Here is a 26087-nt window from a genome sequence, read left to right as displayed (position 1 = left end):
TTTCAGTTCATGAAGTATTGGCAAAATGAAATTATATTTACATCAATGTATTCTAATATGACTCATGGATCCCGGCAAAGTTTGTCGGGGACCACTTCCTGTGGTGTATCTTGGAAAAGTGCAGCCTGGCAGTGCCCATCCTTCTCCAGGTCGTTTGTTTTTGGGTAGCGGTTTTGTCCCCCACATGAAAAAGTACTGGTTTCCATAATTACCAGAAGCAGGAGAAACTTCCTGATCTGACTCAAATAGAGGACCAGGCCTTTTTTTTCCCCTGTGTGAGCTGGATCATTGATGATCGGCGCCGTTTGTTTGACAATATTTATACTAAATCCCTAAGTCACTGGGGAAAAAATATTTTCTGAAATTTGGGGTAGTACAATTCAGATTGCATCAATTTGTGGCTTTCATTTTTTTGGTGAACAAACGTTGTGGTGATGACAATACGTCCTTTGCTTTTGTGAAATATTAAAGGCACAGATACATGTCTTTAATTATTGCACTTTAAGGTAATTTATCGTAAATTCCTCTTACCCAATCTTTTAAGTCATAGGAAAATAAATAAACCATGACAAAATGGATCGACGGGCAGCACGACGTCACACTGGTTAGTGCGTGTGCGGCACAGTACTGAGGTCATGAAATCAAACCTCCTGTGTGGAGTTTGCATGTTCTCCCGGTGCTTGCGAGGGGTTTCCTCCCACATTCCAAAAACATGCATGTCAGGTTAATTGGCTGGTCCAAATTGTCCCTAGGTGTGAATGAGTGAGTGAGTGGTCTGTCTCTGTGTGCCCTGCAACTGGCTGGCAACCAGTTAGGATGTACGCTCCCACCGCCCGAAGTCAGCTTGGATGGGCTCCAGCACCCTACTGAGGATAAGCGGTGCAGACAATGGAGGGATAATGGATGGAATTATCTAAATATATTTTTAAAAGAGATGGTAACTAAAAGAGTTAATGGCTTCATCAGAACCTATTAAGTCAATTGCTTTTTTTTCTTTAACAAAATTATGTACTGTAGGTGGATTGGCCGGTCCAAATTGTCCCTAGGTGTGAATGAGCGAATGAGTTGTCTGTCCCTGTGTGCCCTGCGATTGGCTGGCAACCAGTTCAGGGTGTCCCCTGCCCACTGCCCGGAGATGGCTGGGATGGGCTCCAGCCCCCCCGCGACCCTAATGAGGATAAGCGGTACGGCTAATGAGATGAGATGAGATGTACTGTATGTTCCAAGACTACACAAAACACAATATGCTGAAAAATATTGTGTTTGTAGAATAAGTAAATTTTATTAGTACATATTATAAAAAATATGTTTAACTTCACCTAAAAATGAAATTTGATATAATGACAAACAATCTCAGGAAGCAAGGCGGAGCAGTGGTTAGCGCGTGTGCGGCACCGTTCTAAGGTGGGTTCAAATCCAGCTACCGGCCTTACTGTGCGGAGTTTGTATGTTCTCCCTGTGCTTGCGTGGGTTTCCTCCGGGCACTCTGGTTTCCTCCCACATTCCAAAGACATGCATTTCAGGTGAATCGGACGGTCCAAATTGTCCCTAGGTGTGACTGAGCGAGTGAGTTGTCTGTCCCCGTGTCCCCTGCGATTGGCTGGCAACCAGCTCAGGGTGTCCCCTGCCCACTGCCCGATGATTGCTGGGCTCCATAATTAATTTCCTTTACAGTAAAACCTCTATATTTTACTCCACCGATACCAGTTAAGTGGTTTTAATGTGATAAAACAACCAGAAGTAGCCAGCAAAATCCATCATGTGCATTATTGTGCATAATTGATCATTACAGATAATTAGCGTACACTGCCCTTTAGCGGGAACGACTGCAATGCTGGTGGGAACAACATACATTATGCATCAATTTCTTTTTGTACTGCTTCGCAATTAATCCATTTTATTCAGTATTTTAAGAAGTCTTTTGGATACAAAACAGGTTTTTATTTGGTAGATACTCTTGTAATATGTAACCATTTTAACATATAATAATGAGAAGGTTGCTTACTTCCCTTTAAAATGTTTCAGTTTGGTTGTCCCATTAGGCTGAAACTAACACTGGCGATGAGTATAGATATAAAATAGTTTTATGAGTTCTTAAAAGGGAAGACAAATACCAACCCCTTTTTCTAGGTATTATTACTCGAATTGATAACCGAAGCCAGTTTTGGCTACCCTCGAGTGGCTATAATCAGGGATTTGAAATTGAGTAATGATGAATTACCATCTTTGAAATACAGTATTGATGAATAAAATGTTGGAGTTAAAATGGATTTCTTTAAAAATGTCTATCATTCATATTTTCTCAGAGTAAAGGGAATTTTACATTCTGGTGGTATCAGTATTTGGTATTGGACTAAAAATGTAGTTTTGAAGGTTTTTAGTATTTACTTGATGTCTTTAGTCTCTACACAAGTGACAAGTAACAATAACGAGTGTCAGTGCCGCTATGGTAATACTGATTTAACGTCCAGAAATTAGAAATATTTAGGAAACATAAAAATTGAGTCTTTGAAAAGATCAGTATATTTTCTGCTGTGGGAAGGGAATTTTACGCTCTAGTTGTATCAGTATTTGGTACTGGTAATGATGACTGGCCAAAAATTCCGTGTTGGTCTGGAAAATGTGTTTTTTAAGTTTTTAGTTTTTCATGAATTAAGCATGTACAGTGATGGATGTTCACCAATACCAGATAGCAGTGCCGATACCTTTTTTTTTTAAAAGGCTTTTGTACTTGCAACTTGCAATGTTCCCTCTAAGCTGCGCACATGCGCAATCGCGCACTGCCCGCACATTCTCAGTGCACAAGAAAATCTATCCAGCGCAATGTTCCCTCTAAGCTGCGTGTGTGCACAATTGCGCACTACCCAGAGCTTTTCCACGCACAAGAAACTCTAGCCAGCTCACAAAAATCAAGGCTCAAAATTGCTAATTGAGAAGCGAATTAAGTCAAAGTTACAGTGCATGAAGGTAAAAATACAAGGGTTCCCCTGACGTTGTGTTCTAAATGCGGTATTTTGAAGTAGAACAAAGTTGAGTCAAGTCAAGTCAGTAGAGTTTTTTGAGAACCGGCTTCTTCAGCTCGGCTCACTAAAAGGAACCGGGTCTTTCGGGTCCTAAACGGCTCTTCAGTTTGTTTTTGTTTCTTTCATCCCTATATGACCAAATATTATGTAAAATTACGTACAAAATGACTAAAAGGAAGGGGGAATAGAACAAAAAGAAAATAAATACCAAAATGAAAAAGAGTGAAAAACTGAGAAAAAAAGAAACAAAGGGAAGAGAAAAAAGAAGGAAAAATTCAGAAAAAGCCAGAAAAAAAGAAACGAAAGAAAGAAAAGAAAATAAGGAAATAGAGAATAAATAAATAAAAAGTAACAGCTAGGAAATAAATAAATACAAATACAAAAATAGAAAAAAACAGGAAAAAAGAAGAAAAAGTTTGTGTTGCATTCAAATAATTTCCAATTATACCAAGTTAATCTTGTTGCCAACATTGTACTTCCACTAAAAATGTGATTAAATACAGTTGTGTATCGTGCAACCGACTAAATATGCCCCAAAAATGTTAGTATTATGTGACAAAAGATACCAGGAAAAAAAAAGAAATGGAAATCTTGTGAAATCATTTTTGTAAAAACAAATGACGTTTGTAGGCCGTACAAGCTTTGCAATAGTACATTAGTCAATTTGTTCAAAAGTGAAATTTTTTTTGCATTGCCGGAAACTCAGCAAAATGTAACGTGATGTCAAGTTTTGGACATGTTTGATAATGATTTAGTTTCCACACTTGGGGTTGCTGTTGCTCACTGTTGTTTCAAGCGTTGCTCACCGACTTTGTGTGAACGCTCAGACCCGTGGAAAATTAGAGGGAACATTGCTTACTAAAGGTACTTACTGTCTTAGCAATCAAAATCCGAAAATTAAAAAAAAAAAAACAAGGAAAAAAAATAGCTATTTGAAAAGATCAGGATATTTTTGCAGTGGAAAGAGATTTTTATAGACAAACGATGCTGGGGTGTCGGTATTGTGTTTCTAAATACAATAATAAAATACTATTTCCCCCCAACTGAAACATATCTAAATCTATTTGTCTGTCTGTCTGTCACTCTGTGTGTGTGTGTGTGTGTGTGTGTGTGTGTGTGTAAGCGTGTGACTTATATGCTCCAAAATGGCAAGCCTATCTTCGTGAAAATTTACATAGTTGTAATTTAGGCCTCCCCAGTGTCTTCAGCTAGGGCACTCAGGGCACCCCCAATAAATACCCAAGAAAATTGACATCTGCTTTCGTGTGGTCTTCTTTCATTGGGTTTCTAACGCTCTCTGGTGACCAAATTGGGTATTTCATCTCACCGACCAGTCCAAGCAGCCGAATGCAATCTTACATCAGCCCAGCAACGCAGGGCCATTTTGCTTGTTAAGCATAAAACAAAGAAGGTTTTTGTGATTAATCATAGTCTTTATCCTCTTTGAAGAAACATTATGCTGTTATACAGTGGAACCTCTACTTATGAATGTTTACGTACAAAAGTTTAAAGTTACAAACTAAAACGGGAAAATATTGCCTCGAGTTACAAAGGCGTTTCAGGATACGAAGTCAAAAATACAGTACAGTACACACTACCATTCGCCACTACCATTTGGCAGTTCTACCTGCCAAACCAGTGTGTATGCGGGAATCCCGGCATGTTCTTCGTATCCCTTTCCCAACATGTGCTCCACTCTGCGGGAGGAGTTCTGAGACGACAAGGGGGAGGATGAAGCCATCATCCCACCAGACAATATTAAAAACATTTGGGCAAAAGTCTGAGAATTTGTGGAAAGGAATCACCCAGAAAATATGTTGACAGATCGGGATATCTCTCATTACGATGACGTCTGCCTTGTCGAAAGCCAGTAAAAGCAGACGTCATAGAATAAGCTTTTCAAGAAACACGAGGCAAATAACTACTCATTATTTCCTTTTTTCTTTGTTTTGTTTTTTATTTTTACCATTTTTTTACCATATATGCCTCTCATTTTATGTTTACTGAGAGGAAATCTAATTTTAACATGTATTTGTTTCATGTTCTGATGCTCTTTTATGATTGATTAAAATATATGTATCATACTTTTGCAGGGCGCAGTTACATTCAAAAGGCATCTCTACTTACAAATGTTCCAGGTTACAAAGCTATGCCCAGAACGAATTAAATTTGTAAGTAGAGGTACCACTGTATTTACAAAGGTATTCTGGGCCGTTTCCATTTTCATGTGTTCCTACTGCGTGGTATTGCGGAATTACACGAGCAAAGTCATAAACCCTGGGACATCATCATCAAAGACACAAATAAATTGATAACCCGGGTAAGCCGAATATGCACCCGAGCCTTCGCATTCATTGAATGTTTGAAACACCATTTTTGTGTTTTTCTAATTACTCGTGCACTTTTCAAAAAGTCATTGCAATACTCACCTGCCACTTCTTTAGAAAGCCAGAGAATTTGATTACCGCCACAAGGCTTTTTATTGTTTCCATTGCAAAGCCTGGTTGATATTGATTTTTTTTTCTATTGAAGAAGTATCTGAGCACAAAAGAGAAGGTCTTTTCACATAAATCTTTGCTGCTGGTAAGCAGAATTGATAGACAAGTTATGTCAAATCAAAATAAATGTGACATTATTGCTCTGATGCTGATTTTGTGTACACTTTATTTGTAGGTTTTGGTGTGAAGGTCATAGAGCGTCTTTTGTATGTAATTTGAAAACAACTTATTTGCAGTTTTAGGATATGCTCAATGGTAAGCGCTTTACAAATGTTTTTAAAAATGCTTTGACATTGAACATTTCATTCACCCGGAGTCCAAATTAGTAAGGTTTGTTGATGGTTTTGACACTTGGTTTTGGCGGTATTTTATTCAGTAAAGTCAGGCTTAAATAAGCCGCTGTTTACCCTGCCCTCACTACTAACTTATTCAATGCCAAAAGGCTGTCTCAAATGGGAAGAGCCAGCCAATTTTTGTAATTTTGACTCATTTTTGAAGGCTTACAGCATATTCAACTCTGTAGCTTTATATTAGCCATAGGGCACATCAAAAGAAAGCTTAAACCCTCAAAAGTATGTTTCTAGCTTTTACCATTGTTTAGGATACAACAGTTGAACAATGATTAGTTTCTTGAAAATACTGGTTGCCAAGAAAACTTCTGTGAAAAACAGCTTTTTGTGAAAGAATGCATTTTAAGAAGAACTTTTAGAGATTTTTTTTGCATTTCTCATACTTCCAATATCCAAACAATGCTTTCCATAAAAACTAAGGCACCTAGCTTGCAAACTAACCTTTTATTGCAAGAACACTGAACTTATGCATGAACTATCAATGAACTATGCATGAACCATGCATGAACTTTTGGTCACCATCGTGATGGCGTTCCATGGGACGGCTGCAATCCTATGGAATTGAACGAAACGTCACCCCCCTCTAACAAGACAAGGACGATGGGACTTCAACATCTTTTTTGGAAATAAATAAGTTCTGTTGGGAAGTTAACTGCCTATTACTATTTATCCATATCTTTGCTACTCTCATCACACTGCTTCACTAGGCCTACTCGCCATATGAGGCTGCCTACACACACTTATTTGCTGGAAAAGGGAAGCAACTTTAGGAATTTGGGCTTCCTCGATGTGTGGAAAAAGATCTGATCAAAGCCACTCCTGCCATTTGATGGTGATTAATCATACTAAAATTACTCCCAGAGCACCATGCGAGGGTTCATCAGGAAATTACTTCAGTTGACAGGGTTTAATTTCATTTTTTATCTCTTGCTGTGTCTCATTTTTCTAAACTAGCGTGAAAAATACATAAAAATCATTGCCCTTTTTTCCCTTTATAGTTGTTTCTTGGTTCATTTCACTCCCACTGTGAGTTACATTCCGACTGTAAAAAACGTTGAAGTGAAGCCAAGTCATGACATTTACTCACGCACACACATATAAAGTGCCTCTTTGAAAATGTGCAGTGCTCACATTGTCATCTTCCTGGCGACCCTGGATCAGATAAACTCTATAGAAAATCAACTGAAATTATAAATATTACATTAATAGCAGATTGTGTGTTAATTAGCTGGAACAACAGAAACAAAATCTTACCATGTAACATTATTCAGAGAAAAGTGATAAGATACAACATTTGCATGGGCAATCATCTTTTGATAAGCATTAACAACAATTTAAATTGTAATTCAATTATAAAAAAAACATTCATGCAGCATAATTGCGTGAATAAACATACCGAAATGAAATATCACTTATTTTCTAAGAGCAAAGATCACTAATTAACATGCTTATACAGCTTGCTTTCAAAGCAAGATTGAAACATTCTGACTGCTTGCTTAATGAAAAATTCACTGTGGTGACGGATGAGTCCAAAAGCATATCAAAACGTGTGCTGCACTTTTATTTTGTAATATTGATGAATTCTCTGTTCATGGATAAATATTTTTGATAAGTAAAATATTTATTGGTATCTATATTAATTGAAATTTGAGCAAATTCAAAAATAGTATAAAATACTATATATATATATATATATATATATATATACTGGTATATATATATATATATATATATATATAGTGGTTAGCGCATGTGCGGCACAGTTCATGTCATGGGAACCTCCTGCGTGGGTTCAAATCCAGCTCCAGACTTCCTGTGCGGAGTTTGTATGGTCTCCCCATGGTTGCGTGGGTTTCCTCCGGGCACTCCGGTTTCCTCCCACATTCCAAAAACATGCATTTCAGGTGAATTGGCCGGTCTAAATTGTCCCTAGGTGTGAATGAGCGAGTGAGTTGTCCGTCTTGTCTGTGTGCCCTGCAATTGGCTGGCCACCAGTTCAGGGTGTCCCCTGCCCACTGCCCGGAGATGGCTGGCATGGGCTGTGTGTGTGTGTGTGTAACGGGTGTAACAATAACTTTTGTTTTATTGAAATTCCTGCTGAAATTTGTTGTATAGTTTTTGTGTAAGTATCCTGCTATGATGAGTCCAACAGTGACACCTGCTGGTATGGGGTAATGTTTTGTCTTTTGACATGTGACCGGAAGGCGGGGTTTGTTGGCAGTCTAACAGCGAGCTGTAAACGGTAAGACACGATTTCTTGGTGCGCCGAAAAAAAAGACATTAAACATTAAAACCACAGCTGACAAATCTCTTAACATGCACAGTAATGTGATTGATGTTGTCAAGCTGTTTGGATTTATTTTCGTTTTGTCGCCTTTTATGTTAGTTTTGCCGGACATTGCATGTTGTGCTAAAAGGCTAATTCCTCTTATAGAGATCAAAGAGATCAAAGCCAGCAGAGACAAAGTGTTGTGACTCATTCATTTGCAGGTAAATTGTACCCGTTTTTATACTCATTATTGTTATTATTTCTATTTTCTCATATATATAAAAAGGATGATGTTGGTTAAAATGCAGACTAAAGAAAAATATGTTGAATTCATTGTAAACGTTAAAAAGCCACTATACAATCTCTTGTTTAAAGTATCTTGTTAAAATGGATGTAAACATGTGATGGTTGATATTCTAAAATGTATTTTATGTAAACTGAAAAGAAAGCTCTTTGATATGTTTAAGGCAGTCCAACAGCGAGCTGTCAACTGGATCAAAGCCAGCAGAGAAGCTTACCATGTGTTGTGACTCATTCATTTGCAGCAACTGTAATAAAAACCTGATCATCCAGTCTAGCGTGAATGTGGATCTTTGGTGGGACAGGTACACCACGGTTACATATATATATATATATATATATATATATATATATATATATATATATATATATATATATATATATATATATATATATGTTCTAAATATTTGTATGACATAGAGATATTTGAATTTACAGTTCAGCAAAAGTTGGTAAATATTCTTAAAAGAAAAGTTAGTCGGCGTTTGCATTACTTAAAAAAGTTTGTTGGGCGTCTGATAACAAGCCACATAAAAGTAATACGACAAGGATCAAGTATTCTTCAAGTTTTCAGAAAAGTTCACATTTTTTTCCAGACAATGCATGCGGATGAGCACTAATTCGAATCCACCAGCCAGACAGGAAGTTGAAGGACATACATGACTATTCAAAATAAAAGCCGTACCCAATGGTTTTAAGAGTCAAATTTTGGAGAGTTTTTTTAATGAAACAAACTATATTTATCAAAGTTCGATTACATCTGAAGTTATTTATTGATCCTTTCATTTGAAGATTCCACTGAGAAACATAGGGTTGATTACTCTGTATCTTTGGCACTATTCGTTATCCACCTGTTTACATTTGATACCTTGTCACAAGGACCATAAGAAAGGAAGAATACAACATGTAGAGGCAACCTTTTACACCTATGGCAACCCAGGAGAGTCGTTTCTGGGCAAAAGATACATGTATTCTGCCTGCTTACAATAAAGAGTGTAGTTCTGTTTTTACGATTGGACACCTGCATAGGAAATTGATAAGATTCCAAGGTTTTTATTTTAACTATTATTGTTCACTGTTGTTATTTTGACTATTAGGCACTGTTAACACTATTGTCACCATGGCCAAAAATGTTGCTCTTCGTTGTTTTCCGCACTGTTTCGGACGGATGTGCTTTTTTAAAAATAGAGGACTTCATCAAAAGAAAGGACCCATTGGAGGACTGGTTGAACAGATTGTAATTTTTGCATATTGAGGTTTTTCATACAGTCTTTTCCTGTTCTCCTTCCAAGTTCAAAACTAATTGATGTCTTCTCTCCTTATTGTGTTTACTGAACTATAAACTTAACCAACTATAAACCAAAGCATTGGGTTAGGCAAATGATCCTCATATAGAGGGGCACGCCTGATCTCGGGGATTATTTTTTATTGTCCAGGAATAAAGTGCAATTGCAGTTCCACTACATTAGGGGTAAGTGGCGCTCTCATTTGAAGAGAGTGGTGAAGGAATTTTCTACTTAGCAATGAGCATTTGCGCTTTGCACATACCACAGAGTATGAAGTGTAGACTGTAATTATAACAGACCCTGCAGTTAAAGCATGAAAAAAATATGCAACAGGTATAAGAAGACAGACAGAAAGAGACGGATAAGATAAGTAGGAAATGAAAGTCTCCTCCCGAAAAGCCAAGACAAGGAAATATGATGGAGACAAGGAGAGACTGGTGTTTACACTGTCTATCAAAATATTGGCAGTGGACAACTTGGGGGCGAGAGGTTTTCTTGTTTTAGGGGGGGCATGACAGAAAACAATTTAGAAGTACTGGGTTAAGCTGCCATAGTGCTAAAAACACAAAAAATAATAGTACAGTTTTGGTTAATTATGACCATTGGGTTGCAGAAATAGATATGTAGTAGAGGTTAAAAATTTCAGGTGGGAAGTAGAGGAACGATTAAGGTAAAGAAGATGAAGACTGACTGGATTTGTTCAGAGGATGAGTAGATGAAGATATGTTTGGCTTGAGGCCCAGAGCGCTCCAGGAAAAAGAGGGAACGCCTTGGCTCCTGGCCGAGTGAGCTGCCACAGAGCACGAAGGTGCAAGTTAGCGGGGGAGGAGGACAGGCTCGACCTCCTCAGCTGCGGGAGGCCGAAGGAGGACGAGGGAGAGATCAGAAGAGACGCCGAGCCGCTTTGATGGAACGTCCGCGTTTTGGATGTCGGAACACGGCAACGTGAAGCCTCGCGTGGAAGCGCATCACAAGGCAGACATGCGTCGAACCTTAAAGTGGAAAAACGGAAGTGCTCGGGATTAAAGCCCACACCCCGCCGCCATCGCCACCTTCCTCCCTCCCTCTGTCACTTCGACTTTCTCTCTGTGGTCCTGCCAGTTAATTCCTAATTGGCTACTCTGCGCACAAATGAAAATCCGGCGCTGGCTGCAAAGCAGACTGCAATCTTAGTCTTTTTCAACTCCAGCCAGCCAGGCCTTTAAAGATCTGCTCATCACTCCTTTCTGTTGCTTTACGTTCTTTTACAAAATACGGTCTGTTAAACATTGCAAACTTCCCTGGAGGACAAGTTCAATCGCTGACCTATCGGCGCACGAGCAATAATTTGAGCATATGTACCTCGTGCACCCACAAAAAATGATTTCCCCACCATATGTGAATTAGGCGACACAAGCAGGAATAGACAGGTTTTTGCATTTAATTAACCGGAGGCAATGTTATTTTTATACTGTATACCCAAACCAGTTATTGGTAAACATTAAACTTCACTAAAACAAATGCCAGGAAAAGCTTAGTTAAAAACTGAAATATATTTCCAATACATGAATTTATAGATCTATTAACAAGTCATAAGAATAATATACCAACATTGATTTTCTAAAATATCAGTCAAATGTTTTTTTTTCAAATTTAATTAATGTTATAATTATGCGAAATGGGTATTTTCTGTGTGTGCCCTTGTGTGGCAAGTGCGAAAGAAGGGTGGAAAGTGGTAATACTAGGTGACCTGAGGCGTGTTCAGGAGAGTGAGTGATTGCTATCGCGAGCTATCGCTAGCTTCTGAACGGCCAGTGATTATTGAGCGCTCGCGTGCCCGAGTAATCACGGGAGAAAGACCGCTTACTTTGATTTCCAACATGGCGTCGACAGTGCAGAAGATGGAGGATCTCACCCTGACGAGTGCTGTTGGCGATGTAATATATCGTCTTACATTGCCTGGTAATGTTTGTGAACAATGCAAGACAGGTATGACCCTTCCACTGCGTTTAGGATAACCTTAACTGTGTCAATATGCGAACTGTCGCTCATATCAGCCAACTCGCTCAAAGCAAGCTGTAGAACGAAATCCATTGTACTGTCGTCGGCCATTTTGGATCAGTAAGGCAATCACAGTGAGCGATTACAAAACGTTCAGCAGTGCGCGGCAAGCGATTATCAAGAGACTACATGTCTGATCACTCTCCTGAACACGCCTCTGAATGCTAGAGTGGGTGATGAAACGGTTGAAAATGTGATTGGTAGATATGGAGTACCAGAAAAGAAATGAGAGTGGGAAGAAATTTATTGAGTTATGTGTGGAAAATGAGCTGGTGATTGGAAATACATTGTTTGTCATGATTACCCAAGTGGAGCCACCTGGGGTAACCATGTGGCGCGCTGGAATGTGCTTCCTGATTGGTTAATGCTCCCTTTTTAAACGCGTTACGCGGAGAACTCTTGGTCGGAGGATACTTTTTACCCCGTTTGACTCGCTTGATTTTCCTGTGTATTTTTGACTTGTTTACCTGATTCTGCCTGCCTCCGATCCGACCTGCCTCCAATTCGACCTGCTTTCGTCCCACGCTACGATCTTCTCTTCAGTCCTGGTAAACTCGACCTGCCTTCGTCCCACGCTACGATTGATCACGTCTCCCGCTAACCCTTACGCTTCCCCAAATAAAGAACTGTACGAACGCTCTGGGGTCTCCTGCTCTGTTCTGGTCTTTCCTGACAGAATCCTCCGACCAGAATGGACCCCGCGTTCGTACATTTGCCCCCTGACCACTATGAAAGCCTGAATCAGCAGCGCAATTCCCCTTCAGAATGTGCAGTTCGGCAAGTCCTTTCCGATGTGGCAAAATTGGCTAAGGCACCTCCGGCCGTATGACTGCGCAATGACTCCCATGCCTGCCTGTTCGACTCTTCTGAACCTGCGCACCCTGAGTCCGACTCTTCTGAACCTGCGCGCCCTGAGTCCGACTCTTCTGAACCTGCGCGCCCTGAGTCCGACTCTTCTGATCCTGCGCGCCCTGAGTCCGACTCTTCTGATCCTGCGCGCCCTGAGTCCGACTCTTCTGAACCTGCCCGCCCTGAGCCCGACTCTTCTGAATCCGACCCCCCTGAGTCCGACTCTTCTGAATCCGACCCCCCTGAGTCCGACTCTTCTGAATCCGACCCCCCTGAGTCTGACTCTTCTGAGTCCGACTCTTCTGAATCCGACCCCCCTGAGTCTGACTCTTCTGAATCCGACCCCCCTGAGTCCGACTCTTCTGAATCCGACCCCCCTGAGTCCGACTCTTCTGAATCTGACCCCCCTGAGTCCGACTCTTCTGAATCTGACCCCCCTGAGTCCGACTCTTCTGAATCCGACCCCCCTGAGTCCGACTCTTCTGAATCCGACCCCCCTGAGTCCGACTCTTCTGAGTTGACTCTCCTGATTTTCCTGTTACCCTGTGACGTGCCGTGGGTTTATTTTATTTTTTTCCAGGGGAACTTCTGGAGCCGTTCCTTGAGGGGGGGGTTCTGTCATGATTACCCAAGTGGAGCCACCAGGGGTAATCATGTGGCGCGCTGGAATGTGCTTCCTGATTGGTTAATGCTCCCTTTTTAAACGCGTTACGCGGAGAACTCTTGGTCGGAGGATACTTTTTACCCTGTTTGACTCGCTTGATTTTCCTGTGTATTTTTGACTTGTTTACCTGATTCTGCCTGCCTCCGATCCGACCTGCCTCCGATTCGACCTGCTTTCGTCCCACGCTACGATCTTCTCTTCAGTCCTGGTAAACTCGACCTGCCTTCGTCCCACGCTACGATTGATCACGTCTCCCGCTAACCCTTACGCTTCCCCAAATAAAGAACTGTACGAACGCTCTGGGGTCTCCTGCTCTGTTCTGGTCTTTCCTGACATTGTTTAAAAAGAGGGACGTGAATAAGTATACCTTTGTCAAAGTGGATAGTGGCAGAGCACTGATTGATTATGTAGTGGTTAAGAAAGGGATGTTAAGTAGATTGTTGGATGTGCATATTTACAGAGGTGAAATGAGTGGTATGTCTGATCATTTTTATGTGGAAGGAAAACTGAGAATAGATGGATCGTGGAGGGCTAGTTATAAGAAGAGTGTGAGGGAAGAGGTGAAAATGTCAGAGTTGAATAAGGTAGAAAAGGAAAGAGAGTTTAAAGAGAGGATAAGAGAAGAGTATGAACGGGTTAGTGGAAGAGAAATGGAGAGTGTGGAAATTGAATGGAAGTGGTTTAAAGAGGCAGTGTTCAGGAGTGCAAAAGAAGTGTGTGGAATGAGAAAAGTTGGTCAAGGTATTAGGAAAGGACTTGAATGGTGGAATGATGAGGTATCAGAGGCTGTGACAGAAAAGAGACGTGCCCTTGAGAAGTGGCTGCAAGCTAAGAGTGGCGATGCGTATGAGAGATATAAAGTGAAGAAAAGGTTGGTAAAAGCGGCAGTGGAAGCAGCGAAAAGGAAAGCAAATGATGAATGGTGTCGGAAGATAGGAGTGAACTTTGAGGAAAGGAGAAAAGTGTTCTGGAAAGAAGTGAAAAGAGTGAGAAACAGTGAGTCTGGAAAGGAAGAGAAAGTGAAAGATAAGGATGGTAGATTGCTGGTTAGCGGTAGTGCAGTCAGGACAAGATGGGCAGAGTATTTTGCGGAGTTGCTAAATGTGGAGGATGGGAGAGAAGTGAGAGTCGAGGCGATCGATGGTATGGAGAGAATGCCCGTGTTGGGTGATTTAAATGTGAAGCCTGTGGAAACATGGGAGGTGCAAGAGGCAGTGAAAGAAATGAACGGGGGGAAGGCACCTGGGTTGGATGGTTGTACTGCTGAATGCCTGAAAAAAAGGTGGCACAGCTATGATTGACTGGTTAGTACGCTTGTTGAATGTATGCTTTTTAAGTGGTGTGGTTCCTGTTGATTGGTGTAGTGCATGTGTGGTGCCATTGTATAAGGGTAAAGGGGATAAGTATGAATGTAGCAATTCGAGAGGTATCAATTTGTTGTCTGTGAGCTGTATGGAAGAGTCTTGATTAAGAGAGTGAGAGAAAGAACGAAGGAGGTGGTGATAGAGGAGCAGAGTGGTTTCAGGAAAGGAAGATGATGTGTGGATCAGGTGTTTGCAGTACGACAGGTGTGTGAGAAATACTTTGCAAAAGGTAAGGATGTTTCTTTGGCTTTCATGGACTTGGAAAAGGCATATGACAGAGTTGATAGAGAGGCGTTGTGGCAAGTGATGGTGATGTATGGAGTGGGTGGAAAGTTGTTGGAAGCATTGAAGAGTTTTTATATGAACAGCAGAGCATGTGTAAGAGTAGGGAGTGAGACAAATGAGTGGTTCCCTGTGTTGACTGGTGTGACACAGGGGTGTGTGATGTCACCATGGCTGTTTAATGTGTACATGGATGGTGTGGTGAGAGAGGTGAATGCAAGAGTTTTTGGCAGAGGTGTAGAGATGATGGATAACAGTGGAACAGTGTGGCAGGTAAGTCAGTTGTTGTTTGCAGATGACACAGCGCTTGTGGCTGATTCTCAGGAAACATTGAGAAGGTTTGTAACGGAGTTTGGAAGAGTATGTGATAGGCGTAAGTTATGTGTCAATGTTGGGAAGAGTAAGGTGATGAAGTGTTCACGTGATGGAGTGGGCATGACATTAGAAATCAGGTTGCATGGACAGGTGCTGAAAGAAGTTGAAAGCTTTAGGTACTTGGGTTTTGATGTGGCTGCAGTTGGTGGAATGGAGTGTAAGGTATTGCAAAGAGTGAATCAAGGAAGCAAGGTTTTGGGTGCTTGAGGAGAGTGATGAACAACAAGAGTATGAGTATGGATGTTAAGAGGGGACTGTATGAGAGTGTGATTGTGCCGACTGTGTTGTATGGTGCAGAGACTTAAAGCCTGAACGCAGATTTAAGAAGGAAGTTTTTGAAATGAAGTGTTTGAGGACTATGTTAGGAGTGACAAGATTGGATAGACCGAGAAATGAAATTGTGAGAGACAGAACTGGAGTAGTCGTGGAACTGAGCAAGCGTGTTGATAAGCGAGTACTCGGTTGGTTTGGACACATGGAGAGGATGAATGAGGAGCGAATGTTGAAGAGGATCTACAGAGCAGAAGTCAGTGAAAGGAGACCAAGAGGAAGGCCGCGATTGACGTGGATGGATGGTGTTTTGAGTGCACTACAGGAAAGAGGTCTAAATATAATGGAAGCTAAAGCTCTTGTTGGTGATAGAAAGTCAAGTCAAGTCAAGTCATCTTTATTTGTATAGCCCTAAATCACAAAGAGTCTCAAGGGCTTCACAGATTATTACACTATATTACACAGACTATTTTTCAGCCGACGAGAAGCGTAGGTTATTCATATGCTATGGAGTAGAAGTGAGTTTTAAGTTTAGATTTAAACATTTCCACTGAGGTTGCAGATCGGATCTCAGTGGGAAGAGTATTCCACAGCACCGGTGCCCGGATGGAGAACGCTCTCGAACCAGCAGAACACTTCTTTGCTCTTGGGATCACCAGAAGACCGGCACTCTCAGATCGTAGGCTTCGGACCGGGACATAAAGGCAGATCAGATCTGAAAGATAAGAGGGAGCAAGTCCATGTATGATTTTGTACAATACTAAGAGAACCTTGAAGTCACATCTATGGCTAACTGGGAGCCAATGCAGGTTAGGCAAAATCGGTGTTATGTGATCGTACTTTTTTGTCCTAGTTAAAAGCCTCGCTGCGGCATTTTGTACCAGCTGAAGAGACTTGATTCTAGACTTCGGGAGACCAGAGAGTAGTGCATTACAGTAATCGAGACGGGAGGTAACAAATGCATGAATTATAATTTCCGCATCAGACTGAGACAGTATTGAACGGATTTTAGCAATGTTACGAAGATGGAAGAAAGCGGTTCTAGTAATTTTCTTTACATGCATTTTAAAGGATAGATCTGGGTCAAATATGACACCTAAATTTTTAACTGAGTCACTCTGTGTGATGTGACATTTGTCAATGTTCACAGCAGTTTTTGAGAATAAGTCACGGCATTTAGATGGACCAATGACTAACATTTCGGTCTTTTCAGAGTTAAGACGCAAGAAATTGAGTGACATCCACTCTTTTATCTCAATGAGGCAGGCCTCCAAATTTCCACAGTTTAGTGTGGTAGATTCCTCCAACGGAAGATATAGTTGAGTGTCGTCTGCGTAGCAGTGAAAGCTGATATTGTACTTGCGAATAATATCACCTAATGGAAGGTATTGTGAAAGGATAGTGGGATCGTGGACACGTTCTTAAGGATGGGCTGGGCACCCGTATGATGCGGCAGGGGTAAACCAGTGAAAGCTGTCGGGCCCTGCTGTTGAACAAAAGAGTGTGTTGTGTCACCCTGACCCGAGTGACATGGCCGCTTTCTGGTGTCCCGTTTCATCTGGAGGGACGAAGGCATGACCAACTTGGGTGCCGAGGTGCCTAACTTGTTTGGGTGTTTGGGCAATTGGGTTGGCCATGGTCCAAAATTTTTTGTGTTTTTTTTGCTATTTATTTCCCTTTTATTTTCTTTGTTATTGTATGTGTGTGTCTTGCTGTCGGTCACCCCTCTTGAGGGATATGACCAAGGTAGCTAGATATATAGATAGATAGTTAGTATCAAGTTTATATGAGTTGATAAGCAAAATCCAGCGGCCGGCCATTCAGTCACTTGCTGTCGACTAAAAATGGCATCACAGTTGCTTTAGGGCAGGGGCTGGAAACCTAAAATGTTAAAAGAGCCATATTGGACCAAAAAAAAAAAAACCCCAACAACTTATGTTTGGAGCCGCAAGTGACAATAGCAGTAAAATATTTATTTTGAGGGAAACAGATTTATTTGTGAAGAAAATATTTTTCGAAAGGAAGCAAATCTTTAAATAATTCCCCTAAATTTTAAGTTTTTGTGAGACTATTCAGAGAAAATAAAGGACATTTTTTGTTTAAATTTGACATTTGTAACTGGTTTTCAATGTATGACGGTTGTGTAGTGCAATGGTTATCACTTTCGGATAACAAGTGAAAGTTCTCCTGTTCAAGACTCTGTGGAAACATACATTGGCCTGGAGAGGGAGGGGTGCTACCAGGCTGTAATTCCCCAAGACACACCACATGAAATGGTGGCCCAATGACTCTAATGGTTAAGGGATCTCACGTACTAATCATAGAATTGTTTTACTGCATTCTTGTCTCCATTTGTCATGATTGCCGATTCAAGGCACCTGTGACTGCCCAATCGACGCCAACAGCCCTGAGAGCTAATTGGCTAAGAGACTCTTTTTAAACCCCCCGCTTTCAAGAGAACACCGAGAACCGATGCTCCCAGCTAGGCAAGCTCACACTTTCAGACATTTTTCCTACCCTGTTTTCCTCTGCCTGATACCCGTTTCTGACCTGTTTCTAGACCCGATTCTGCCCTGATCGGCCATCCCGACATCCGGCTTGTTTTGCCCCGCTACTCGCCTGACACCTGTTGCCGACCTTGTTTCCGGACTCGATACCAACCTTGCTCTCCCGTCCCAGCTAACGACTAGTATTCCTGCAAATCTACGATCATCCTCGCTCGACACTGAAGTGCCACTTCCAAGTCTCCAGCCACCTGCTACCCTTGTCCGTCAACCATCGGATCGTTGAAGCAAGCCCCACTCTCCCTCCTTATTAATAATACTGAGTAAACGAGCGGTATTGGGTCCTGTGTCTGTTTCTGATCTGTGACACCATTCTTCATATTTAAGCAGACTTCTTGAGGTTTTTGAGTTTTCCTTGCCCTCATGTAGGTTTTAGATCATGGGATGGTGTGGTAATAGTCTGTGGTTTACAATAATCTGTACTCTGTGCAGCCCTTTGAGACTCTTTGTGATTAAGGACTATACAAATAAACATGCCTTGACTTGACTATTTCTCTTAATTTATAAATGGTCCATCAAGTCCGACTGCTGAGAATCATTGCAACAGTATTAAGCACTTACAAGCATTTCACCCAAAATTCAAGCACTTCTCATGCCATGGAAACACAAGCATTGAAGCATGTTTAAGGATTTCAAGCACCCTTATGAGCCCTGATAAAAGAATATACAAATAGGGTGAAATATTTAATTATCTTATTGCTCCAAATACCCTGGAAAATACCACTTGGTAAATATTTCCATTTAATAACACTGTAAATTTGGAGTGAATAAGAAGAAAATGATTAAACAAAACTGTCTTCAAAAAGGGGCAAATCTGTTGACAACTCCCTCAAATGTAAGGTTTTTGTACATAATAGTAAGGATTCATTCATCAGTATTCATCTTTAAGCATCACTCCAGTGAAATGCCCCGCAAGCAAAGTGACTTTCAATCATTTTACCACAGGTCTGTGTTTCTTATCTGTGGCGGACAAACCGCTACATAAAGTCATTAACAAGCAGTTACAATTCAAACTGAGTTTCTTCCTATTCCCAAGACGGCTTCTTTAAGAGCTTCCAGAAAGATAATACGTTTTTTTGGCAGCAATTTTTGCCCCTTAATAAAAACTTTATGAAGCTGGCACGGAGTGAGTTATATTGGCACCAGTAAACCAGGGCCAGGAAATTCATATTTTCTGTTTAATGGCAGATAAAACTGTTGGTTTTTTTATTTATTTTGAGGTTATCCGTCAGCTCTTTAGCAAATAGAGTCATACTTTTAATGAGCTCCATTTATGGGACTTCCAGCACGCTGTAAATTCTCAATTACGACATTTTATTGCGGTGTGTTATCTTAATGTATTTTTCATTTACTTAACTGATTATTTATACCGAACCATGACCCAGAGCTGGTGAAGAATCAGATCAGGGTACACATTGAATGCATAACAAGTCCAACAACAGTTATTTAAATTAGAAGTGCATGATCTATTACTCCGCCGATGTACCGCCCTGCCCAGATTTTCTTGATTTTGGATAGTCAACCATTCCCTTGTAAAATAAACAGATCTTTTTCATGAATTAACGATCAAAATGTCCGATTTAAATTTAGAATTGTTTGGAATATCTTGGTTAATGTAAGTTTAAGTATGAGTTACAGTACCATTAAAAAAGCTGCAATCAAAATAAAAAGTAAAAACATCAATCAATACCACACATTATAATCCAAAACCACTTCACAATAATTTACATTTTAAAACATATTTTTTTGTGTAACTTCCCACACTTGGCATCCTTTAAGGGGCACTAATATGCGGACCGCCAGGTTTTCTGTTTGTCACACAGCCTTTCACGGGCGTATCGAGGCTGAATCACGGCCAGAAATTTGTGCCCGTGAAGCAGACGCGGTGGAAAATGTGCAAAATTGGCTAAGCCCGCTGTTTACCCGTGGTATGCCCGCGAAACAGACGCCGGCGACTGTTCCGCGTCCTTATCGCTGGTAACCGCGGCTGCATCGCGTTTGACCGTGCTTACATGCGGTACACACGCTAATGCACGTGATAACACCGCGATACAGGCGCAGAACAAACGTGCTATGACCGTGCTCCACCCGCGATTACCCGCTAAAATTTCGCGTCCTACCCGCGTGTAACCACGTCTTGGCCGCGGCTGTAGCACATCCTAGCACATTCGTATCGCGTCTTTACCTCGTGTGTACCACGTGTGCCGCCCGCGGTTACCCGTGGTCTAAAGTTTTGAGCAGCGCAAAACTTTTTCGCGCGGCCAACCGCGTTTGAATTTCTTACCGCGTGTCAAGCACTGCTGTATCTCGTCTGTATCGCGGAGTGAATAAAAAATGTTATTATAATTCTGTGCAATAATAGATTTTTTAAAACCATATCACGAATATTACATTATTATTAGTACTATACTGAAAAAAGAGACCCCCAAAGTAAAATACATTTTACTTTTTTCCTGCGTTCTTATTTTTATTTCCATTTTCTCTTCTTTTTTTCTTCTTTCTGTCTTTTCACCCAAGCATTTTACATCTTTTTATCTCACCCTGTTCTTATTTTGTTCTCCATTTTCCTTTTTTATTTTATTCCTTTCTTCTTTTATTTATTTTTCCCAAATTTTAAATTATTTTTTTCTTGCTTATTCTTCCTTTTTCCTTCCTTTTTTCCCATTTCCCCCCGGACAAATTTCCCATTTTATTTTTTATTCCTGCTTCCATTTTCCTAGCTTTTTATTTATTTTTTCTTGCTTTATTATTTGTCTTCTTTTTTCCTCTCCATTATTTCAATTATGTTTTATGTTTTTCTCCTTTTGTTTCTTTCTCTTTCTCTTCATTTGTTCTTGCTTTTTCCTCCTTTTCTTAGTTTTTCTTGCTTTTATTCTCTTCTTTTTCCTTTTTTCTTTTATTATTTTGTTTGTTTTTCCCAGCCTTTTACTTCTTTTTTCTTACTTTCTTCTTTTTTCCTTATATTTTTCTGTCTTCATTCCTTTTTCATAATATTTTTCTTTAGTTTTTTCTTTTTTAAGACTGTTCTCACCACTACATTCATTTTTCTTTGTGTGGGCAGAGTGAGTCTGTCGGTTGGCAATGCCCCCACTGGTAACACCCCTGATACATAATGAAAATAAAAAAGTGGATATCTCCATTGTGTGTGTTTTTTCTACATTTTGCCTTTTCTGTTTTTTTTTAATTTTATTTATTTTTGTATGTGTTTGTCTTGCGCTCGGTCACCCCTCTCGAGGGATATGACCAGGGTAGATAGATAGATAGATAGTAAATGTGCTATCATACTTGATAATGTGTCTATTTTAGTGTGTGAAGACTCAACCACAAACATGTCCGTCCCCCCTAATGTCATCCTTCCATAGCCAGGGACACAGTTCCATCACACTCCAGTCATTCAGCGGAAGAACATTTCAATATGAGTGCAGCAATTGAACACGCCTCAGAATTCACAGCATAATAAGCTATTTGCATTACACGAGCACACGGATGCAATCCAGTTCCGAGCTTTATTTGATTATAAGTGCGGACAGCGCGCGGGCCGATGCGTTGTTCAGTCATATTTAAACACAATTGGAGCAGACAAAATGCGAGGCATGCCAAATGGCTTTTCAATGCAGCACACGGACAGCTGCCGAAATAGAACTCATTTGCGAGTTGAATTGGTATTCTGAGAGAGGCTGCTCCTGGTCCAGGCCAGATAAAGACATTCATCAATTTGTCTTTTAACTTTTAATGTCAATCTCAGTTTTCGGACTTTTGGCACAGGTTTTCTAATACAGTTTGTATTTGGACAAGTTATGGAACTGTAATCTAGCTTGTGTTTTGTAACCTTTGTTAATTGATGAGCCCATGGTTGTACTGTATATATTTCAAGATAAGAAACCAGCTAACCATGATTTTCTACCTTGTGTGTCCCAATGATCCTAGGAGCAGTCTGGGGGCTTTAAACCCATGGTAGGATTGATTACCCATGACAAACAGGTTCTAGGTGAGAGGGCAGACAAACTACAGATCGAACATCCCTAATAAAGAGAAAAAACTTTGGTCGACAATTTTCCCTTGCCCTCACGCGGGCTGCCAGGGCCCCCTTCAGGAGCCAGGCCTGGAGGTTGGTTCTGCTGGTTAGCGTCTAGTGGCTGGGCCTCAGCTCACGGGGTCCAGCTCGGCACAGCCCGAAGAGACGGCGTGGGTCCCTCTTCCCATGGGTTCACCACCTGTGGAGAGGCCAAAGGGGTCGGGTGCATAGAGAGCTGGGTAACGGCCGAAGGAAGGGTCCTTAGAGCACTGATCCCTGGCTACAGAAACTGGATTTTGGGACATGGAATGTGACCTCTCTGGTGGGAATGGAGCTCGAGTTAGTGTGTGAGGTTGATAAGTTCTGACTAGATATAGTTGGACTCACCCACACACAGCTTGTGCTCTAGTACTAGTCCTCTCGAGAGGGGTTGGACTCTCTTCCACTTTGGAATGGCCTGTCGTGAGAGGCGCAGAGCTGGTGTTGCGCCATGGCTCAGCGCCTGTACGTTGGGGTTCATCCTGGTAGGTGGGAGGGTAGCCTTCTTCCACCTCCGGTTGGGGGACAGGTCTTGACTTATGTTTGTGTTAATGCACCAAATAGCAGTTCAGAGTACCCACCCTTCTTGCAGTCCTTGGAGGGTGTGCTTGAGAGCGCTCCCCCTGGGGACTCCCACATACTGTTGGACGACTTCAACACCCACGTGGGCAATGACAAAAAGACCTGGAGGCGCATGACAGGGAAGAAAGGCCCCCCTGACCTTAACCCGAGTGGTGTATCGTGATTGGACTTCTGTGTCCGTCATGGCTTATACATAACGAACTCAGTGTTCAGACATAAGGGTGTCCAAATGTGCATTGAATGCGACTTCCGTACTGCTTCGAGGAAATTCTGGTCCACCATCCGGTGTCTTAGGTGGGGTAAGCTGTGTGCCATCAATACTGTGTATAGTGGAGATGGGGCACTTCTGACCTCAACCGGGGACATTGTTAATCGGTGGGCAGAATACCTCCAAAACCTCCTCAATCCCCCTGACATGTCTTCTTCTTCATATCTCTGGAGTTGAAGTCACTGAGCTGGTCAAAAAGCTCCTCGGTGTAAAGGCCCCAGGGATTTAAGGGATCGATCCGGAGTTCATTAAGGCCTTAGGATGTTGTGGGCGTGTCATGGTTGACATACCTCTGCAACATCGCGTGGACATCGGGGACAGTACCTCAGGACTTGGAGACTGGGGTGGTGGTTCCCCTTTTCGAAAGGGGGACCGTAGAGTGTGTTCCAACTACAGGGGAATCACACTTCTCAGCCTCTCTGGTAAGGTTATTTGACATAAAACAACAAATATACTAAAATGTATCTGTATATATATATATATATATATATATATATGTATAGGCAGCACGGCGGCGCACAGTTCATGTCTTGGGAACCTCCTGCGTGGGTTCAAATCCAGCTCCGGACTTCCTGTGCGGAGTTTGTATGTTCTCCCCGTGCTTGCGTGGGTTTCCTCCGGGCACTCCGGTTTCCTCCCACATTCCGGAAAACATGCATTTTAGGTGAATTGACCGGTCCAAATTGTCCCTAGGTGTGAATGAGCGAGTGAGTTGTCTGTCCCCGTGTGCCCTGCGATTGGCTGGCATCCAGTTCAGGGTGTCCCCTGCCCACTGCCCGATGATTGCTGGGATGGGCTCCAGCACCCCCGCGACCCTACTGAGGATAAGCGATGTAGCTAATGAGATGAGGGATGATATATATATATGTATATATTTATTTATTTTTTTAATTATATGACAATTTATTATTTTCCTTCTCTTTTTCTTGTTTTTTATTTTCTTTTTTTCTCATTTTTATTCTTTTCCTTTGTTTTTGCTTGTGTTGTCTTTTTTTCAAGTTATTCAAGAACAAAATTCCCTTTGTCCCCGTTTTTTACTTATTATGTCTTTCTTTATTTTTCCCTATTTTTCTTCCCTTCTTTATATAAGCCGTTCTTTTGTCTTTTTCTTCCTATTTAGACTGCCCTCACCGCTACGTCTAGTTTTCTTTGGGTGGGCAGAGTGTGTCTGAGTGTGCCAGAGTGTGTATGTAGGTACGTTTTTCCTTGCCCTCATGTAGGTTTTCGATTAGGGGATGGTGTAATTGTAGCCTGAAGCCTCTACAACCCTTTGGGACTTCTTGTGATTAACGGCTGTAAAAATAAACATTACTGGACTTGAGTTGTTACCAATTCTGGTGTACAGAGTGTTGTGAGTTGTACAGGGCAGCAGGAGGAGCCCTCAAACAGTTGTCAAGTTGGGACCCAAACTTCTGGTTTCTTCCCAGCACAACACATCCACATGTTTCCCCTCAGACCGAGACTGGGAGGAGGAGGGAGGAGAGGAAAAGGAGGAGTGCAAAGTTCGTTTCAAATCCCTCCTTCACAGTTAACACGACAGCTCCTTCAGGAAAAACTTCACACGGGACAAAATATGAGGCGGCTCGGGTTTGTGCTCCTCGCCGCGTTGCTATGGAAATGTGGCCACGCGCAGCAAAGAGGTGAGAGTCTTGTCCGTCCATTATTGATAACGTCACACAAAGGAGACGGCACCCTTTAAGCCTAATGAGCTAATTAATGAAATGCTAGCAACCGCGACGAAAAACACAAGCATTTCCGGCGCTTTTAATTCTAATTTATCCTCATTAAGCTTTCTTACATTGTTATATTTTAATCGCTTAGTGATGTTAGAATATAAAAAAAAACGTGGGAGAGTGTTGAAAGTAGCTAATTGGACATCTGAAGTGTTACTGAAATTGTCCTCTGATTACCATGGTTACAAGGTACCGTATGTATATTTTAACTATTTATGTTTTTAAATGCTTGTAGATTTTGTAATTCACCATACAACACAGCTTTATATTGGAGTATGTAACTACATTAATTCTGAAAGTAAATAGTTAAATATTCTTTATTAAAGGATAACAAGTTTTAATTTTTTAGACATTTTGAAAAGGACATGGGAGGGGTTTAGTTTTCTGCCTGCATGCGTATTTTGATGTCTAAAATCCAAACACAACAAGCCTGAATGGGCCTTTGCAGTGTAAAACTACAACATTTTTTAGTCGTTTTAATTATTTTGTCAAGGGATGGACGAATATTGGCAATAGCAGATATTGGTTCCCATACCAGTTATCTGTAGTATGTATTCTGCTTATTATTTAAATATATCGTAAATTCCGGACTATAGAGCGCACCCGATTATAAGCCGCACCCACCAAATTTCGGGAGGAAAACCGATTTTGTACATACACAAGCCGCACCTGTATATTAGCCGCATGCGCCCACATTAAAAAAACGCAATTCAAACACCAATTTAACCAATACCCAATAAAGTCCAAAAAACACAGCCGGCAAATTGAACGGAAAATGATACCGGTACTTAAGATTTAATGCAGACTTGCAGAGTCCAAAAAGTATATTTCCAAAGGTAAGGGTGGGAAATATATATATCCACTATTGTCGGCCGCGTCCACAAACACGTCTCACCCTTACTCCACTTCCCATCAGCCCGCGTTTGCCCCGCCCCTTCTTTCTCATTTGCTCGTAGAAAACATATCAGAATAAGTTTCTAAAATAAATACATTACAAAAATATACAGTTGCAAATACATATTATACATGGTTACACATATTTACAAAGAAGGACGGTACACCGAGAGAATTTTCAAAGCTTTAATAATAATATTATAACTTTCATCCCAAACCGTGCCTGTGAAGGGTAGCAAAACGCTACTAGCAACACGCTCTCAACACAGTAAATAGCTCTGTTAAAAAAACTTACCGTACTTGTACTAAGCACGGTAAACCGTCCTTATCTTCCTCCTTATAATCGACGTCATCAAAGTCGTCTTCCTTCAGTATGGGAAAGTGACTTTGTCACATAGACGTCGTCCCACGCGTCTTGTGCC

At 41.2% G+C, this 26087-nt stretch overlaps 1 protein-coding gene across 1 annotated transcript in view; it reads left to right on the top strand.

The window, feature by feature from the left end:
- Positions 1-24579: 24579 nt before the first annotated feature.
- lama2 (laminin, alpha 2) overlaps positions 24580-26087 on the top strand; it is a 278494-nt gene continuing 276986 nt past the window's right edge. The window contains exon 1 of the mRNA XM_088324972.1: positions 24580-24678. Coding sequence (XP_088181098.1) covers positions 24612-24678 — 67 coding nt within the window. The 5' untranslated portion in view covers positions 24580-24611. The remainder of the gene's footprint in view (positions 24679-26087) is intronic.

Source organism: Urocampus carinirostris, chromosome 20 (genome assembly GCF_059441175.1).
Source record: "Urocampus carinirostris isolate Australia breed hairy pipefish chromosome 20, RoL_Ucar_1.0, whole genome shotgun sequence".
Lineage (NCBI taxonomy): Eukaryota > Metazoa > Chordata > Actinopteri > Syngnathiformes > Syngnathidae > Urocampus > Urocampus carinirostris.
Note: the sequence above shows the minus strand (reverse complement) of the source record. Positions and strands in the feature narration are given on the sequence as shown.